The sequence below is a fragment of the Entelurus aequoreus genome, linkage group LG13, assembly GCF_033978785.1.
Source record: "Entelurus aequoreus isolate RoL-2023_Sb linkage group LG13, RoL_Eaeq_v1.1, whole genome shotgun sequence".
Classification (NCBI taxonomy): Eukaryota; Metazoa; Chordata; class Actinopteri; order Syngnathiformes; family Syngnathidae; genus Entelurus; species Entelurus aequoreus.
The window spans coordinates 32,513,129-32,529,755 of record NC_084743.1 but is presented as its reverse complement, the minus strand read 5'-3'; the positions used below and the strand labels follow the sequence as shown (position 1 = coordinate 32,529,755).

The 16,627-nt window shown below is 41.2% G+C and overlaps 1 protein-coding gene across 1 annotated transcript in view; it reads left to right on the top strand.

Moving 5' to 3' along the window:
* LOC133663002 (uncharacterized) overlaps positions 1-16,414 on the top strand; it is a 73,997-nt gene extending 57,583 nt beyond the window's left edge. Inside the window, exons 14-15 of the mRNA XM_062067190.1 lie at positions 13,223-13,338; positions 15,215-16,414. Coding sequence (XP_061923174.1) covers positions 13,223-13,338; positions 15,215-15,895 — 797 coding nt within the window. The 3' untranslated portion in view covers positions 15,896-16,414. The remainder of the gene's footprint in view (positions 1-13,222; positions 13,339-15,214) is intronic.
* Positions 16,415-16,627: the final 213 nt, after the last annotated feature.

The following is a 16,627-nucleotide window of genomic DNA, read 5'->3' as shown; positions in this document are numbered from 1 at the left end:
ACTGTGTGTAAAGAAATGCATAAAGGAAACGTAGCTGAACATTTAGAAAACTCTTGAGAAACAAAAAGGTGATGGCTCATATGTTGTTTTTTTCAATTTGGATATAACCCACTAAAAATAATATTTTGGGGGGTGGGTGGGGGGGTATATTAACGAGAAAGCCGAACTGAAATGATACAAAATATATAACTCTGAAATGTATACGTAAAAAAGCTAGCATGACAATGTTAGCATGCCAACATTAAACATGTATCAAATATCAAAATAAATTGCTGTGATGTATACGTGTAAAGTTAGCAACACACAAATCTAGCATGCTAACAGGCAACAGGTACCAACATGTATGCCTCTGAGGTGTATACATAAAAAAAATGAGCTAAAAATAAGATAGCATGCTAACAGTTAGTATGCATCAAGTCAAAATATACAGTATTTGGCTGAGGCATACAGTATATAGGCAAAGGTAGTAAATATAGGCACTTGGGTTGTACACTATACGGTATAGGTGGATTAATGACCGGGCCTACCGGGCCCAGGCCCAGGGGGCCAGAGGCCCCAAGGGGCCAGGCCAACTTGGCCCCGCGGCCGCGACCCAAGCAAAACTACTTTTGCAAAAATAATAATCTTAAGCCCCAAGGGGCCAGGCCAACTTGGCCCCGCGGCCATGATCCATAGAGGGTAAGAGGCCCCAAGGGGCCAGGTCAACTTGGCCCCGCGGCCGCGACCCACAGAGGGCCAGAGGCCCCAAGGGGCCAGGCCAACATGGCCCCGCGGCCATGATCCATAGACGGTCAGAGGCCCCAAGGGGCCAGGCCAACTTGGCCCCGCGGCCACGATCCATAGAGGGTCAGAGGCCCCAGGGGGCCAGGTCAACTTGGCCCCGCGGCCACGATCCATAGACGGTCAGAGGCCCCAAGGGGCCAGGCCAACTTGGCCCCGCGGCCACGACCCACAGAAGGCCAGAGGCCCCAAAGGGCCAGGCCAACTTGGCCCCGCGGCCGCGAGCCACAGAAGGCCAGAGGCCCCAAGGGGCCAGGTCAACTTGGCCCCGCGGCCACGATCCATAGAGGGTAAGAGGCCCCAAGGGGCCAGGTCAACTTGGCCCCGCGGCCGCGACCCACAGAGGGCCTGAGGTCCTAAGGGGTCAGGCCAACTTGGCCCCGCGGCCATGATCCATAGAGGGCCAGAGGCCCCGAGGGGTCAGGCCAACTTGGCCCCGATCCATAGAGGGTCAGAGGCCCCAAGGGGCCAGGCCAACTTGGCCCCGCGGCCACGACCCACAGAGGCCCCAAGGGGCCAGGCAAAATTGGCCCCGCGGCCATGATCCACAGAGGGCCAGAGGCTCTCAATCATTATTATCAAAGCTAATTCTCAAATTGGATGGATCACACAACCTCACTCACATATTCTTTATCAATTATTAAAGGTTGTTTCTGAATTTTGATCACAGAACTTAATGCAAATATTCTTGATTGATTGACAAAGTTCATTCTCAAATTTTGATTACACAACCTTACTCTGACAAATTATCATTATCAAAAAGCTCTATCTCGAATTTGGATCACAGAATCTCACTCAAGTATTCTTAGCTGTGCCCCTCCCCCATCAAGTCTTTCATAAACCGGTCTGTTCTTTTAGAATCTCCTCATTTGGTATTTTGAACTCGTGAGAGACTGCTCAAAATTTGGTTTCCTTTCCCTCAGTTCAGACTCAGAGATAATTTGAAATCATTCAACAAGAAGTTTAACGCGCGCACACACACACACACACACACTTGAGTTGAGCATTACTTGGAAATTCTTATATTTTCCATTTTGCTGTTATTATCAGCATCTTCCCATTTTGTCCTTTTCTTTCGAGAAAGTTTACAGTCTGACATTTGTCACTGCTGTCAGTTAATAACTTTTTGGTCTTTGACCCATTTTGTCATTTTCTCGATTCGATCGTCACTGACCACTCTCTCCTGTCTGGCAGACATCGTTGCTGCCATCATAGCTAGCAAGCTGCCTGCAGCGGGTCATCCCTATGTTCCCCGTCCCTATGTTACCCGGGTCCTATGTTCCCCTCTACCGGGGAACTAAGGACCCTTTTTAAAAAAAAGGGTTCTATGTTCCCCGCTGCGGGGAACGTACAACACTTTTTCCAGAAAGGGGGGGGGGTTCTATGTTCCCCGCTGCTTCAATGCGCGACTAAGTAAGGGGGGGGGGGGGGGGGGGGGGGGGGGGGGGGGGGGGGGGGGGGGGTTAGGAAGTTCGCGTTTGAGTTGCTCTATCTGCTGGCGCACGCCTGTGCAGGTTAGGTTTAGGGATGGTTTTGGTTAGGGCAATTGAAGTGCCAAAGTGTCAGGTTTGGTGTAGGGATAGGTTTTGGTAGGGCAATTAAGGTCTGTGGGTAGGGTTTTTTTTGGGGGGTGGGGAGGGGGTTTTGGGCAGGGATTTTTTCGGATATTTATGAATTTGAGAAGTGGGAACTGGGGAGGGTTTGGTTGGGTGTGTAGGGATATTTGGGTGTGGTGTTTGTTTGGTGGTTGGGGGGTGGGGGTCTTTGTGTTCTTGGTTTGACCCAGGAACAACCGGGGAACATAGGACCCGGGGAACATAGGACCCGGGGAACATAGGCACGCTCCCGCCTGCAGATAGCAACATTTTGGTGTCCTTTGGGAAAATATTTAGAAAGAAGACAAAAGTACACACAGTTGTACAACTATTATCTTTATGATCTTTTTTTTGTTAGTTTCTCTGTTACTGTGTGTGGCCAATTAAGCGACTTTTGGCCATACCTGGCTGGTGACATTTAGCGACTTTCTGGTTGATGTTAAGATTAATAATAGCAACAGTTCTCTTCATCTTAATGCAATTTATTGTGTCTGTCTCTCCACATTTTGCCATTAGGTACTTTGAGCTCTTGTTGGTCAGTCACTCTAAGGTACATTGTTGCTGCCATCATAGCTAGCAAGCTGCCTGCAGATAGCGACATTTTGGTGTCCTTTGAGAAATATTAAGAAAGAAGACAAAAGTACAAGACATTGTACGATTACTATCTTTTTAAAATTATTTGTTTCACTGTGTGATTGACCGACTTTGCCGCTAGATTTCGCGTCTTTTGGCCATACCTGGCTAGCGACTAAAAACATCATTTAGCGACTTTTTGGTTGTGAAGATAAGTGGTAAAAGCAGATCTTCCTGTTGGTCTTCCCACATTTTGCCATTTGGTACTTTGCACTCTTCTTGGTCACTCCAAGGCATTTGTCCCTGCCTTCAGCTAGTCACTTGGCTCTTTTGGAATATATTTCACTGTAATTGGCTCTCTCTCTCTCTTTCTCCTCAGTACAAATCAGCCTGTTCCCTTGCCATTCATCACTGACCACTCTGCTCTCCTGTCTGTCAGACATTATTGCTGCTTGCAGATAGCTTGGGGTCCTTAGAGAAAATATCAGAAGAGAAAAGTACACAATTATCTTAATTATCTTTTTTATTCAGTCAGTCCTTCAGTGAGTCCCAGTGTGTTGGCGATTAAGCAACGTTGGCATTCAATTAGCGACTTTTGGCCATACATGGCTGGCGACTCAAAAAACTAGAAAAAAAGTACAAAAAGTTGTACAATTAATATCTTTATTATCCTTAATTCCCCTGAATCCTAGAGTGTGTTGCAATTAAGCAACTTTGCTGCTAGGTTTAGCGACTCTTGTTTTGGGCATACCTGGCTAGCGACTACAAACATTATTCAGCAACTTTTTGGCTGTTAAGATTAACGTTAATAAATTAAATCCTAATACAATTTATTGTGTTGGTCTCGCCATCTTGCTATTAGGTACTTTGAATTCTTGTTGGTCTCTGCTAAGGTATCTGGCTGTTGTCTTTGCCTTCAGTTAGTCACTTGGCTCTGGAATATATTTAACTGTACTTGGCTCTCTCTTTCTCCTCAGTACAAATCAGTCTGTTCCCTTGCCATTTAGACATTTTCTTGATTGGATCATCACTGACCACTCTGCTCTCCTGCTGTCTATCAGACATTGTTGCTCCCATCATAGCTAGCAAGCTGCCTTGGTGTCCTTTGTGAAAATATTTAGATAGAAGACTAAAGTGCACAAAGGTGTACAATTATTATCTTTTCAAAATATTTGTTTCACTGTCAGTGTGATTGACCGACTTTGCCGCTAGATTTCGCGTCTTTTGGCCATACCTGGCTAGCGACTGAAAACATCATTTAGCAACTTTTTGGTTGTGAAGATAAGAGGTAAAAGCAGATCTGCCTGTTGGTCTTTCCACATTTTGCCATTTGGTACTTTGCACTCTTGTTGGTCACTCCAAGGCATTTGTCCCTGCCTTCAGCTAGTCACTTGGCTCTTTTGGAATATATTTCACTGTAATTGGCTCTCTCTCTCTTTCTCCTCAGTACAAATCAGTCTGTTCCCTTGCCATTTAGACATTTTCTTGATTCGATCATCACTGACCACTCTGCTCTCCTGCTGTCTATCAGACGAATCAGTTGATTCTCTGCTCTCAATTGTCTATGCTAGTAAGCTGTTATTCTCTGCTTTGGAGTGTTGATGCTGGGTTGCTAGTTTTCTAAATCACCTCACACACTTGAAGGAAGCAGCACCGATCATAAACACACAAACAAACTCACACACACACACACACACACACACACACACACACACACACACACACATAGTTGGTTTATCTGTTGTGATAGGCAAAGAGCCAATGTGCAAAGAAAGAAGGGAAATATGGATCATAAACGTTTAAGTGGAGGAGCTAGAAAAAAAATTCAGCAAGAAAAGAAAAAAAAGGAATCAGTTTTACTTGAGAGTGTTCCAAATATCTCCAGCTTCTTCAGTACAAAGACATCTGCTGAAAGCAATTCTATAAATGCTACTGCAAATTCAGCTAAGGTTAGCAATGCACCTGAGCTAGCATGTAGCTCCCAAGATCCTGAGACCACTACAAGTGTAGACACTGAACCAAATGCTTCTGATGCTTATGATTCAACCAATTCAGCAGTAGCCAGTTGCTCGGATGAATGTGAGGTCACTGCACCTCTGGACAGCATAGAAAATGAGCTGAATCTTTCTTCAACACCATCTACAGTGACAACTCTACCTAGTGATCCCGCTAAATGGGCTGAGACCCTCACTGAGTCAATGAAGGAAGTTCTTATTCAAAGAGGTGCAAAATCATTTCACAACCGTCACAGCCATTATCCAGCTTCTGTGAGGAACAGTGGGCTAGGAGGCAAAACCCGATGCCTAAACAATGAACATTTTACTTCACACTTGCCCAATGGACAACGAGTACAAAGAGAGTGGCTGATGTACTCTCCCTCTACTGGTAATGTTTACTGCTTTGCATGCAAACTGTTTTCCCCAAAAACGCATTCTTTTGTGACAGGCTATTGTGATTGGAAACACTCAGAAAGATTTGGTGAACATGAGCGAAGTGCTGAGCACATAACCTGCATGCAAGCAGTCTTGAACCGCGCCAAAGGTGCCACAGTTGATGCAGACCTGTTCAAACAGTTTCAGGCAGAGAGCAGCTATTGGAGGCAGGTGTTACAAAGAGTTGTTGCAGTCATTAAATTCCTTGCAGAAAGGGGCCTTGCATTTAGGGGTAAAAATGAATCGTTAGGGTCTCCTCTCAATGGGAACTACCTTGGTATTCTGGAGGTCCTGGCTGAATTTGATCCCTTTCTAAAGGATCACATCAGAAAGTTTGGGCAGATGGGTCGAGGTAATACCTCATATCTGTCCTCCACCATTTGTGAGGAATTCATTGAATTGATGGGTGCAAAAACCAAACAGGCTATAGCAGATGAACTGCAAGCAAGCAAATACTACTCTATCATTGTGGATTCAACCCCAGATTTATCTCATGTGGACCAATTGACATTCATATTCCGTTTTGTTAGCAAAGAGGGCAGTGTTGTTGAACGCTTTGTGGGTTTTGAGCCCATTACTAGCCATACAGGTGAAAGTTTGGCTAACTGTGTCATGTCTGTGTTGGAAAATCTAGGGTTAGAGCTGTCAAATTGCAGGGGGCAGGCTTATGATAATGCCAGCAACATGTCAGGGAGGTATAATGGGTTGCAGGCTCACTTAAAGAAAAGCAACCCATTAATACACTATATTCCATGTGCAGCTCACTCTTTGAATTTGGTGGGAGTCAACAGCATTGACAGATGTGGAAATGAAGTCTCTAAGTATTTTGACTTGATTCAGTCTATTTACAACTTCACAACTGCATCCACACACCGATGGGACAGGGTATTTGGCAATTCCAACATAGATCTCACACTTAAAGCTTTATCCAACACGCGTTGGAGTTGCCGTGCAGAATCTACCAAAGCACTGTGGCAGAACTACAGTAAAATAAAAGCAGCACTACAGGTTATTTCCACTGATGACACAGAGAAACGAGACACACGAACTGAAGCTGACAGTCTAGTGCGGAAGCTGGATTCACTTGAGATGGCCTTCATGGCAGGCTTTTGGGACACTGTTCTGTCCAGATTTCAGGCCACAAGTCTGCAACTTCAAAAAGCAGACATGGACCTTGGTACAGCAGTTAGATTGCTGGAATCTCTGCGCACCTTTGTTCTCTCCCAAAGAGATCTATTTGATCATTTTGAGCAGAAAGCCTTAAACATGTTGGGTGGCACCCCATCTTACAGGGCTGAACGGACGAGGAAACGTAAAAAGTTTGCTGATGAATCAGCATCCCCAGATGTTGTGCTTGAGGGAAGGCAACTGTTTCAAATAGAGACATTTATTGCCTCTATTGATCAACTGAGTTCAAGCCTTAATCACCGTCTGGAGGCCTACAAACATCTGAACAATTTGTTCAGTGTCCTTTTCTCTTTGGATACAGAGTCCAATGCTTCAGTCCTTCACAAGGCCAAGATTCTCACTGAATCATACCCATCTGACCTCAATGAAAGTCTTGGACAGGAGCTTATACAGTTCAAATCTTTTATACAGCTCAACAACACTGATGAGGAGAGGACCCCTTCAGGACTGCTCAAAACAATAATACATTTTGGACTACAGCCTACGTTTCCTAATACATACATTGCGCTACAGATTTTTCTCACTCTACCGGTCAGTAACTGTGAGGGAGAACGCTCATTCTCTCTTTTGTCAAGAGTAAAAAATGAGCTGCGCACAAGAATGACTCAGAAAAGATTAAATGCGTTATCTCTAATGGCAATTGAGAGTGAGCTGACAAGAGAGTTGGACTTCAATGATGTGGTGGATGATTTTGCAAAATTGAAAGCACGAAAGAAACCCCTTGCTTAAAGGTGCACTGTGTAAGATTTTTAGGTTATTTCCAGAATTCACCCATTCACTAATGTTAGGCTACCTGTTTTCATGAATACTTACCACCACCATAAAATTCTAAGTATCCATTATGACTTGGAGAATTGCACTTTTGCCATTTCTGGGAAGTGTCACCTGGATTGTGAAGATAGGATTGACTTTAGGCAGAAGCTTGGTGCTTTCTCTGGCAAACTGAACCTCAAGCTTCATTCTCTGCAGCTTTGCATTCTTGTGCAGACTTTCATCCACAAGGAACTTTTCAACTTCCCCACTATCGTGAAGGGGCCATCAAAAGATTTCAGTGTGTCCAGCATGTCTAGTCTCTTACTCTCCTTTCTTTGAGCCATCTCTTGTTTCTCATCTGCCCTACTCTCGAATTTTGCCTTCATGAATTTACTCCAGTTGAGTTCAACCTCCCTTTTTGCTTGTGCTGCTGCCTTGAAACCTCTGAAGCTCCTGGCTCTTCTGTAAAATTATTGACCTATTGACTGCGTTCAGTGTGCCCAACTTCTTCAGTTTGTAGTCCACCTTGCCACATTGTCTCTCCATCCCAATGTTGTGCACAGGGGTGCCATCAATGTTACTAGCCTGTTCACTGACAGGGTCCATTGGGAAGGTCTCCTCATCCATCCTCTGCCTGGCCAGGACAGTCTTCAGATGGGGCAGCATGAGATCTGTCAGCTGCTTCACTTCATCCAAGTATTCGGCAGCCACGTCTGACACTGAGTTCAGGACATGTCCAGTGCCTGTCCAGCCACTATAGCATTCTTGGAAATGGGCTATCTTGACCTGCATGCAGCCCTTGTACCATGAACTGGCCTACACCTTTCTTTGTGGTGCTCTCCGATGCATGTTATCATTTTACCTTTCTCCTTCTCCTCAAGCTTAACCACAAATAGATACAGACTTTGAGCCTCAATTTGCTGCACAGCTGCCGTTATGCCAATGTGTTTTCCTAAGATATTATTTTATTTTTAATGATAGAAGGGAGGAAAAGGGGGCAAAAATCATGTCCGATTTAGTTTTTTGGGTGGGTTGGGGGGTTTATTTCATGATAGCTACCAACTTCCAATACATAATATCTCTCAAATGACCCAATGCACCATCACTGAAGTGGGCGTAATCATTTTCAAAAATGTTTATTTTTAGGCCATTTATCCCCTCCCCCTGTGTCTGTGTGAAACCTGTGCTTGTCAGTGTCTGTGTGGTATACCTAATAGTGTGTGTGCAGTATGTGCACTCTTCTGTACAGTACAGTGTGCATGTCTGTTCACAGTATACAGTATTTCTTGCATAGTGCGTGCGTGTGTGTGCGCCCACACGCGCGGGGGGTTGAGGGGCCAAGACCATGTCAGGCCCAGGGGGCCAAAATTTCTTAATCCGCCCCTGACTATACCGGTACTAATAAAGTACCGTATTTTTCGGATTATAAATCGCAGTTTTTTTCATAGTTTGGCCAGGGGTGCGACTTATACTCCGTAAAATATCAAATAATATTATTTATCTAATTCACGGAAGAGACGAAGCAAATGTCAGAAATCGTCACACACACGTCAACCAATAAGAATTTGGCGGGGGAGGGTCATAGCAGAAGTGCATTGTGGGTCATGGGATGCTAACTGCTATATGCTATATGCTACTGCCGGAGATATTAAGATGGATCTTTTTTTTTTAATCTGAGAAGGGCTGAACAAAAATGGCACCGAAAAGGAAATCATATACTGCAGATTACAAGCTGGACGTAGTGAAATATGCAGCAGAAAACGGTGATCGAGCAGCAGAAAGAAAGGACGCTAGCGGCGCATACCAGGAGCAACAACTAGGAAGAACATTTCATGGGATTTAGCGATTAGGAGTGACAGATTGTTTGGTAAACGTATAGCATGTTCTATATGTTATAGTTATTTGAATGACTCTTACCATAATATGTTACGTTAACATACCAGGCACATTCTCAGTTGTTTATTTATGCGTCATATAACGTACACTTATTCAGCCTGTTGTTCACTATTCTTTATTTATTTTAAATTGCTTTTCAAATGTATATTCTTGGTGTTGGATTTTATCAAATAAATTTCCCCCAAAAATGCGACTTACGTTTTACGATTTATTTTATAAAACCCAACACCAAGAATAGACATTTGAAAGGCAATTTTAAATAAATAAAGAATAGTGAACAACAGGCTGAATAAGTGTACGTTATATGACGCATAAATAACCAACTGAGAACGTGCTTGGTATGTTAACGTAACATATTATGGTAAGAGTCATTCAAATAACTATAACATATAGAACATGCTATACGTTTACCAAACAATCTGTCACTCCTAATCGCTAAATCCCATGAAATCTTATACGTCTAGTCTCTTACTTGAATGAGCTAAATAATATTATTTGATATTTTACGGTAATGTGTTAATAATTTCACACATAAGTCGCTCTTGAGCAACGTTCCCTCTAAGGTGCGCGCCTGCGCAATTGCGCACCGCTCACGCTTCCTCAGCGCACAGCAAATTAATGCCGCGCAGGAAATCAAAAATCCCATCTGAATTTTAAACAAAATAAACACATTACAATTTATTCTGTATGATTTTGCAATGCAACTCTGTGAGTGACAGGTGACAACAAGAGTGGCCCCAATGAATAAAACAATCTTTGTCAACACAGTTCAATTATCGTCTGTCGAGACACTTTACGGACAGGAATTCCATCAATCACTTTATTGAGCAAAACTGTTTGTAACCACACCAAAAACATGAGTAAAAAAAACTTTTATCTATAAAAACTGGTAATTTTCTGCCATACAAACCAGGCTTAAACCAACTTTGTCATCCGTCGTTTCAACAGAAGCCGCTCGCTCTGTCTCACCTGCACCAACACACGCACTCATGGCACTTAGCCAGTGCTGCGTTTATGGCCACAAAAAAAGTCGGACAACCCCAACGCCACACAATGTGTAAATGCCAGGTTGTAACACTCTGACTCCACAATCAGATGTGTGCTTATTTTACTGCCATTTATTAAGAATGTTAATCTAAGGATATTATTCATGAAATATTGTCACTAGATTTCATAAATGCTAATAAAAAGATGTATTTTACAGACAGAAAATTACAGGAACTAAATGTAATCTCTGAAAGGGGTAACATTTCTTTTAAAGGCAGGACCCGCAGCCAGACATACAATACTAGCACTTAGGTCATGAAAAACATGTTTTTTTGTTATTGTCATTGTAAGGGGGCAAAATCACTTATATCAGAAAATTATTTTAATGAAACATTTAAATTGTTATGATGTCAGGTTTGGTACAGGTGTGACACTGGTGTGGCCACAGTGTGCACGTCTGATGTCGCTCACATGTGCTCCACTGAATGCTCAGGGAGTTTGTGCATTTGCTCACACACATGAAAAATTAGAGGGAACATTGCTCCTGAGTATAAGTCGCACCCCCGGCCAAACTATGAAAAAAACTGCGGCTTATAGTCCGAAAAATACGGTATATGCAAAATGAGGTTTAAAAAAATCTAGTATAACATTAATATATTAACAGTTAGCATGTGTCAAGTACCAATATACCTGTATATGGCTATGATACATACCTGTAAATTTAGCTAAAAATAATCTTGCATGCTAACAGTTAACGTGACAAGTACCAAAATGACTGAAGTTAAAACTTTGGCACATTTATGTATGACGTCTGTTTTGTTTTTTTATATGTTTGATGCATTTGTCCCTGTTTAATAAACATAAATGAACAATAAATATGCCTGCAAAAATGGCTAAAGTTGGCATGCAGGTACAGTGGTATTGAAAAGTGGGAATTTTGAGAAAACACAGGAATTTTTTGAACTTTGAAAATGTTTCCTTTTTACAATTCAGGATGAGTTCATAGATGTGTTGATGGTGGAAAGGTTGGAATTACTGTAGGAACGGGGTGAATGTAGAATTTAGCAAAATTGTCCCTTCATTTCAAATGGGGTAAAAGTGTCCTGGAAAATGTGAAATTCCTGGAAATGTGGGAATTTTTTTGCAAGTAGAAAAATGGTAGCATGGGTGTCATCAATTAGCCCAACATTCTGAAAGTGGAATGTGTGATTGTAGCTGAAAACCTATTATAAAAAACCTGAAAATCATGATCAGCGCTATCTTTAATTTGAAGTGGAGCGGTCATTTTTTGTGACACCTTGTGGGCACAATTATTCATTAATTTAAAGGGGAACTGCATTTTTTTTTAAATTTTGCCCATAATTCTCAACCCCGATTAAAAAGACGCTATCAACGTTTTATATACATGCTGTAAGTACATATGTAATGTAGTAACAGGTATATTAATAGTAACATGTAATATTTGCGTAGTCTGCTCAATTTAAGCATACGGCGGGACATCAATTTCAGACGCATCACAATGTTTGCTATTCTCTGAGGCAACAACAACTATTAATCCTGACGTATTTCATGAGAGCCAACAACGGCGACTTTAGGACAAACGATGATCCAGAACCATAATTTTTTGAGCCTGAATATACAGAGGAGGATCTACAAGTTTTAGAAGTTGAGTGATACGCAGCTCCAGCCAGTAGCCCTATTGTTAAGTGCTTACACGAGAAATACAAACTACGAACAAAATTAAACAATCACTTACTGTACAATGTCTGTCTGCTCTCACTGGGATGACAATTGATAAAATGTTAATTTCTTATTGTTTAGATAAAGAATTCATCTTAATCCTCACGCAGGTAAAAAAAAAAAAAAAAGGTGACGCAAACAAGCGTCTTTTTGTATCTTTCTGGTGATCTCCCGATCTAAGTTGAATGTTAAAATAGACCAACTTCATAGTTTATGGCCACAACCTTCTACTATACAAGTAAGAGGCTTCATTTATGATTTAGAATTAACTTTCACCAGCTCAAAGGCAATGTAGCAGCTCACCCGTTCAGTATGTCAAAATAGCAGTACAAGCTAGTTAGCTCTTTGTGAGGAAGGCACCGCTCAAAGTAGATACTTGGTTTTGGCTCTTATAGTAACAAAATCGCTAATACTTAATGAATATGCAGGTGACGACATGTAAATGGAGTATTGTTGGCGGTTTATGGATGTTTTATTAGAGGGCTTTAAGGGCACAATGGATAAAAACTCCCATCAGCCTCATTGTTAGCCACCTCGTACTGGCCATAAATCACAAATTAGAGTGTTCTTGTTTTACAAAGGATTATGAATGATGGGCCAAATTCCAAAACATGTGCAGTTCCCCTTTAAGCTAGTGACATAGTATGTTAAATGATGCGGGCACATTTGTTACTGGATACTTCTCATACGCTAGTGCCTTGGAGACTTTGTATGTGTAAATAATATGCAACTATAGTTTTTTTTGATACGCGTTTATATTGATAAATGGGCCGTTTTAGACTGCAATATTGTTTAAGGACACTTATTACGTATGTCTAGCTTGTGTGCTTAGCTGTTATGTAGCTGCCGGCCCCTAGTAGCCTATAGCCTACCTTTTTCGTAAATGACTTGACTAAAATATAAAGAAAAGACCAACCTTGTGTCCTTTTTGGAGGACATTTAGATGTTAACTGAATGTCATATCCAAAATTTTGGACGCACACAAATAATTCGATATTTGTTTTTTTGCTGATACTGTACCAGTATTATTTCGGAATACCGCTACCAGAATTTTTTGTTCATATTTGTGGTCTTTTTACCTTTTTCTTTGTTAAAAATGTTTGTTGCATCATTGTAATGTGCTTAGTGTCAACATGTCACGTGAATATATTTCATATATTTGCAAATTTTATATTTAAAAGCTCACTCATGTTACTCAAATGTGCACCTGGAACATGTTATTAATGTTAATGAAGTAAATATTAGTGTACTGTGTAACTTCTGTTATCCTATTCCCAGAGTTACCAATCTTCGCTATGTTGTGTATCGTAATGATCGTTGGCGTCATCACGATCATCCTTTTGGTTTATACCGGATTCATCTGTCGAAGAAAAAGACCTGTTCCCCGAGTTCTGGTAAGTTAGACACTGTTGGGAGGAGCTGCACATACTGTACATACATCTGCAAATATTTAGGATAGTTTTTATTCCACATCGTATGAACACGACTTCTGATGTTATTTTATGCACAGTTTAGTTTGGCCACAAAGAAAAATGTTAAGTTGCTGTGAGACACAGACAAGGAAGTTTAAACAAGAAGGCATGAAAGCAGTAGTTTGAGCTTACGTCCACCAGATGGCGACAGAGACCAGTAGAATTTAAGGCGTTTGCACTTCATTGGGTTGCCAAACCAGCTGAGCTTTTTGGGGGGGGAAGCATGTGGATAGACCCAAGCTGGCAACGACAGTTTAAGAAAGTCATATTTGCTGATACAATAGTATTCAAGTCTGGTAAAAGGAGGTGCATTTGTGTTGCGGAGGAAAGCAAATCCTCCATTATGCACATGTAGTATAAGAGTTCCCCACTATACTCCATTCACCAAACATACGTCCCGGTTTTCATACACTGTCTCAGTTTTAGTACGACTAAACACACTTCGGTGACTCAGTCTCTGCACTTTTCTTTATTGAACAAAGCTGCATAATAAGTCACTGTAAACCCAAATAAAGCTGCAGCATAGAGTCGTAGGGATATCAAAAGTCAACCAGAGCCTTAGAGTCCGCGTATCTTTTAGTTTTTTGTTAGTAATGCGATGCAAAATGTCAGTGAAAAGAGACTTCTATAAAAACCAAAGCAATTTTTACCGTAAGAAATAATGGAAATCAATTAATCTGTTCCAGACACCCAAAAGTAGCAATAAGACAAATTAAATGTATATAAATGAACACTAAACATCACTTGTTGTACTTAAGTTCTGTCTTGAATTCAAGTGGTGCATCTCACCTTCTTTATTAAAGTGCTGGCACACGCAACTTTCTTTGGCGCAATGGGGGATTATTTTGCAGTTGTATTAAAAAAAAGTACAAGTGAAAAAAAAGCATTCCTTGTTTGGGTACTTAATACGCGGACAAACTGGATAGTTAGGCGCAATGTTTGGCCAGACGATAACCAAGAAGCTATATAACAACTGTATCAAATGAAAAGCAGGGCGTAGGAAAACCGAGGTGAGATTGTGTACATTAGTGGCGTTTGTTTGTTTTTACTGTACAACTTGAATGTTACGTGTATTTACAATGGAAAGAAATGTCTGTCATGTCAAAAATAATTTGGGGTTCAGAATGTAGTAAGTCAAAAACTAAATCACTAAGTTTTTTCAAGAAAAAAAAGAAATGATCAGTTTAGGCAAAAGAGCTCTTTGTATGTTTTTAATACCATATGGTTTGGACAGCTACAGTTATAAGACACCCATTGGGATACAGTGTGGTTGTCTGCATCTTGCAAGCATGACTCTTGCTTTGATTGATACAGTTTACCTACAGCTCTACACAAAGTATGTCATAGTACAAATAACATTGAAGTCTTTAAGGATCTTCTTCTTCGTTGTCGTCTTCTTCTTCGTTTTTGTCTTCTTCTTCGTTGCTGTCTTCTTCTTCTTTATCTTTTTCTTCTTTGTCTTCTTCGTCGTCGTCTTTTTTGTTTGTCTTCTACTTCTTCCTTGTCTTCGTCATATTGTTCACACACTACACACATAACCATTCAGACTATTTTGTTAATGACGGTTTTTCGATAATTGAAAAATTAAACGGTATTACTAACCGCCCGGAATGTTACTGCGGTTTTTCATTACATCGTTTATCGTTACACCCCTATTGTGTACCATAGTTTAGTCCGAAACTGGTTTTCAATCCCCAAAAATGATCTCTGTTTATTTTGTTTTGTCAATGTGAAAAAGGTGTTAAAAATATTGTGTGGTTGTAAACGTTCTGAATGTTTTTCTATGGTTTTCTGTTAGACGTCCGTACCTCACATTGAGGAAGTCCTGCTGTTTGTGCCCCAAATCGCATCCTTGTCTTCGTTCTTGGAGAAAGCACCAGTGCACTGTCCAGATGAAGAAGTGTACTTTCACACACCAATCAGTGGGATTGCAGAGAACTCTTCTGAAAACACGAACAGTAATTACAAAACGTGTCGGACTTCCAAACTTCTCTGTGTTTCCTCGTCTTCGTTTGAACAGCTGCCTGGCAGCTCTATGGACTCAAATTCTGGAACTTTCCCGTTAGGATTTTCTAGCCCTCAGGCTCAAGTGTGGGTTTTGGACGACACGTCTTCAAACGCAACATCACAACACTCCACAGCAAACAGAGACTTGATTTCGGACTTTGTGTTGGACTTAGACCACAGTCTCCTTGCAGACCAAGAGACGCTAGAGTCAATGGAACTGGAGAATGGAGGCTTTGAAGAGACGGACAAGCAGAATGTTAACCTCCTCACGTTAGTTTTGGGCAGGAATGTAGAGGAAAATGAGGAGAAAAGCCTTTTGGACCAATCAGATGTCGAGAGCTTTGTCCAGAAAGAGTATGACACCTTGCCAGTGGCGGCCAGCGAGGATCCCTTGGAAACTATTCCCGGGTCTGTTGATGATGAAGATGAACAGTCTGTTTACATGAGATGTCCAGCTCCATCTTTCTTGTAGAATTTGTCTCCCTTTTTTCATCAGCCGATGAGATGACTTGTATAGTTGGTAGCTAGAGTCCTGAAACCGGTGGGTATTTTTTGTCCAACACACTAATTTTCTTTGCCATCTTTATAAGATGTTTTTTTATAAAAACGTTGTTACACAATAATCGCGTTACTAAAACAGTGTTTCCCATAAACTGCCAAGATACCTGTGGCGGTGGGGGCGTGGCTATGGGCGTGGTCACCATGACAACATTGAGTAATTTGCATAATTTACTACAATGATTTGATTTTCTCTAAAAAGGCTAAAAAAATGTATACTTACTAATTAATAATAACAGTTTTGTTTTAAACGTCCATCCATCCATCCATCCATCCATTTTATGTACATATTTATATACAGATTTGAACAATAAGTTATTCACTGAAATATATTTATTAATTGTGGTTCTTACAAAAAAGATATCTTATAAAATATAAAAGCTAAAATGTCTCAAAGCTCTGCCCCTTTAATTAATGCATACTAACTAATTTAACTTTAGCCTACTACTACAACCATATTATTTACCAGCAACATAAAGTGAAACAGAGGCAGAGGTGTCCTGCCACAGTCAGTAACAAATAAACAGAAAAAAGTAGTGGTGGTAGATAGACACAGAGCTTCATCAAACATCTGATCCACTGAACAAAGAGCTTTCAAAATCTTGAACTTTAGACTGCCATCAGTTTTACTCCCTACACTTAACCA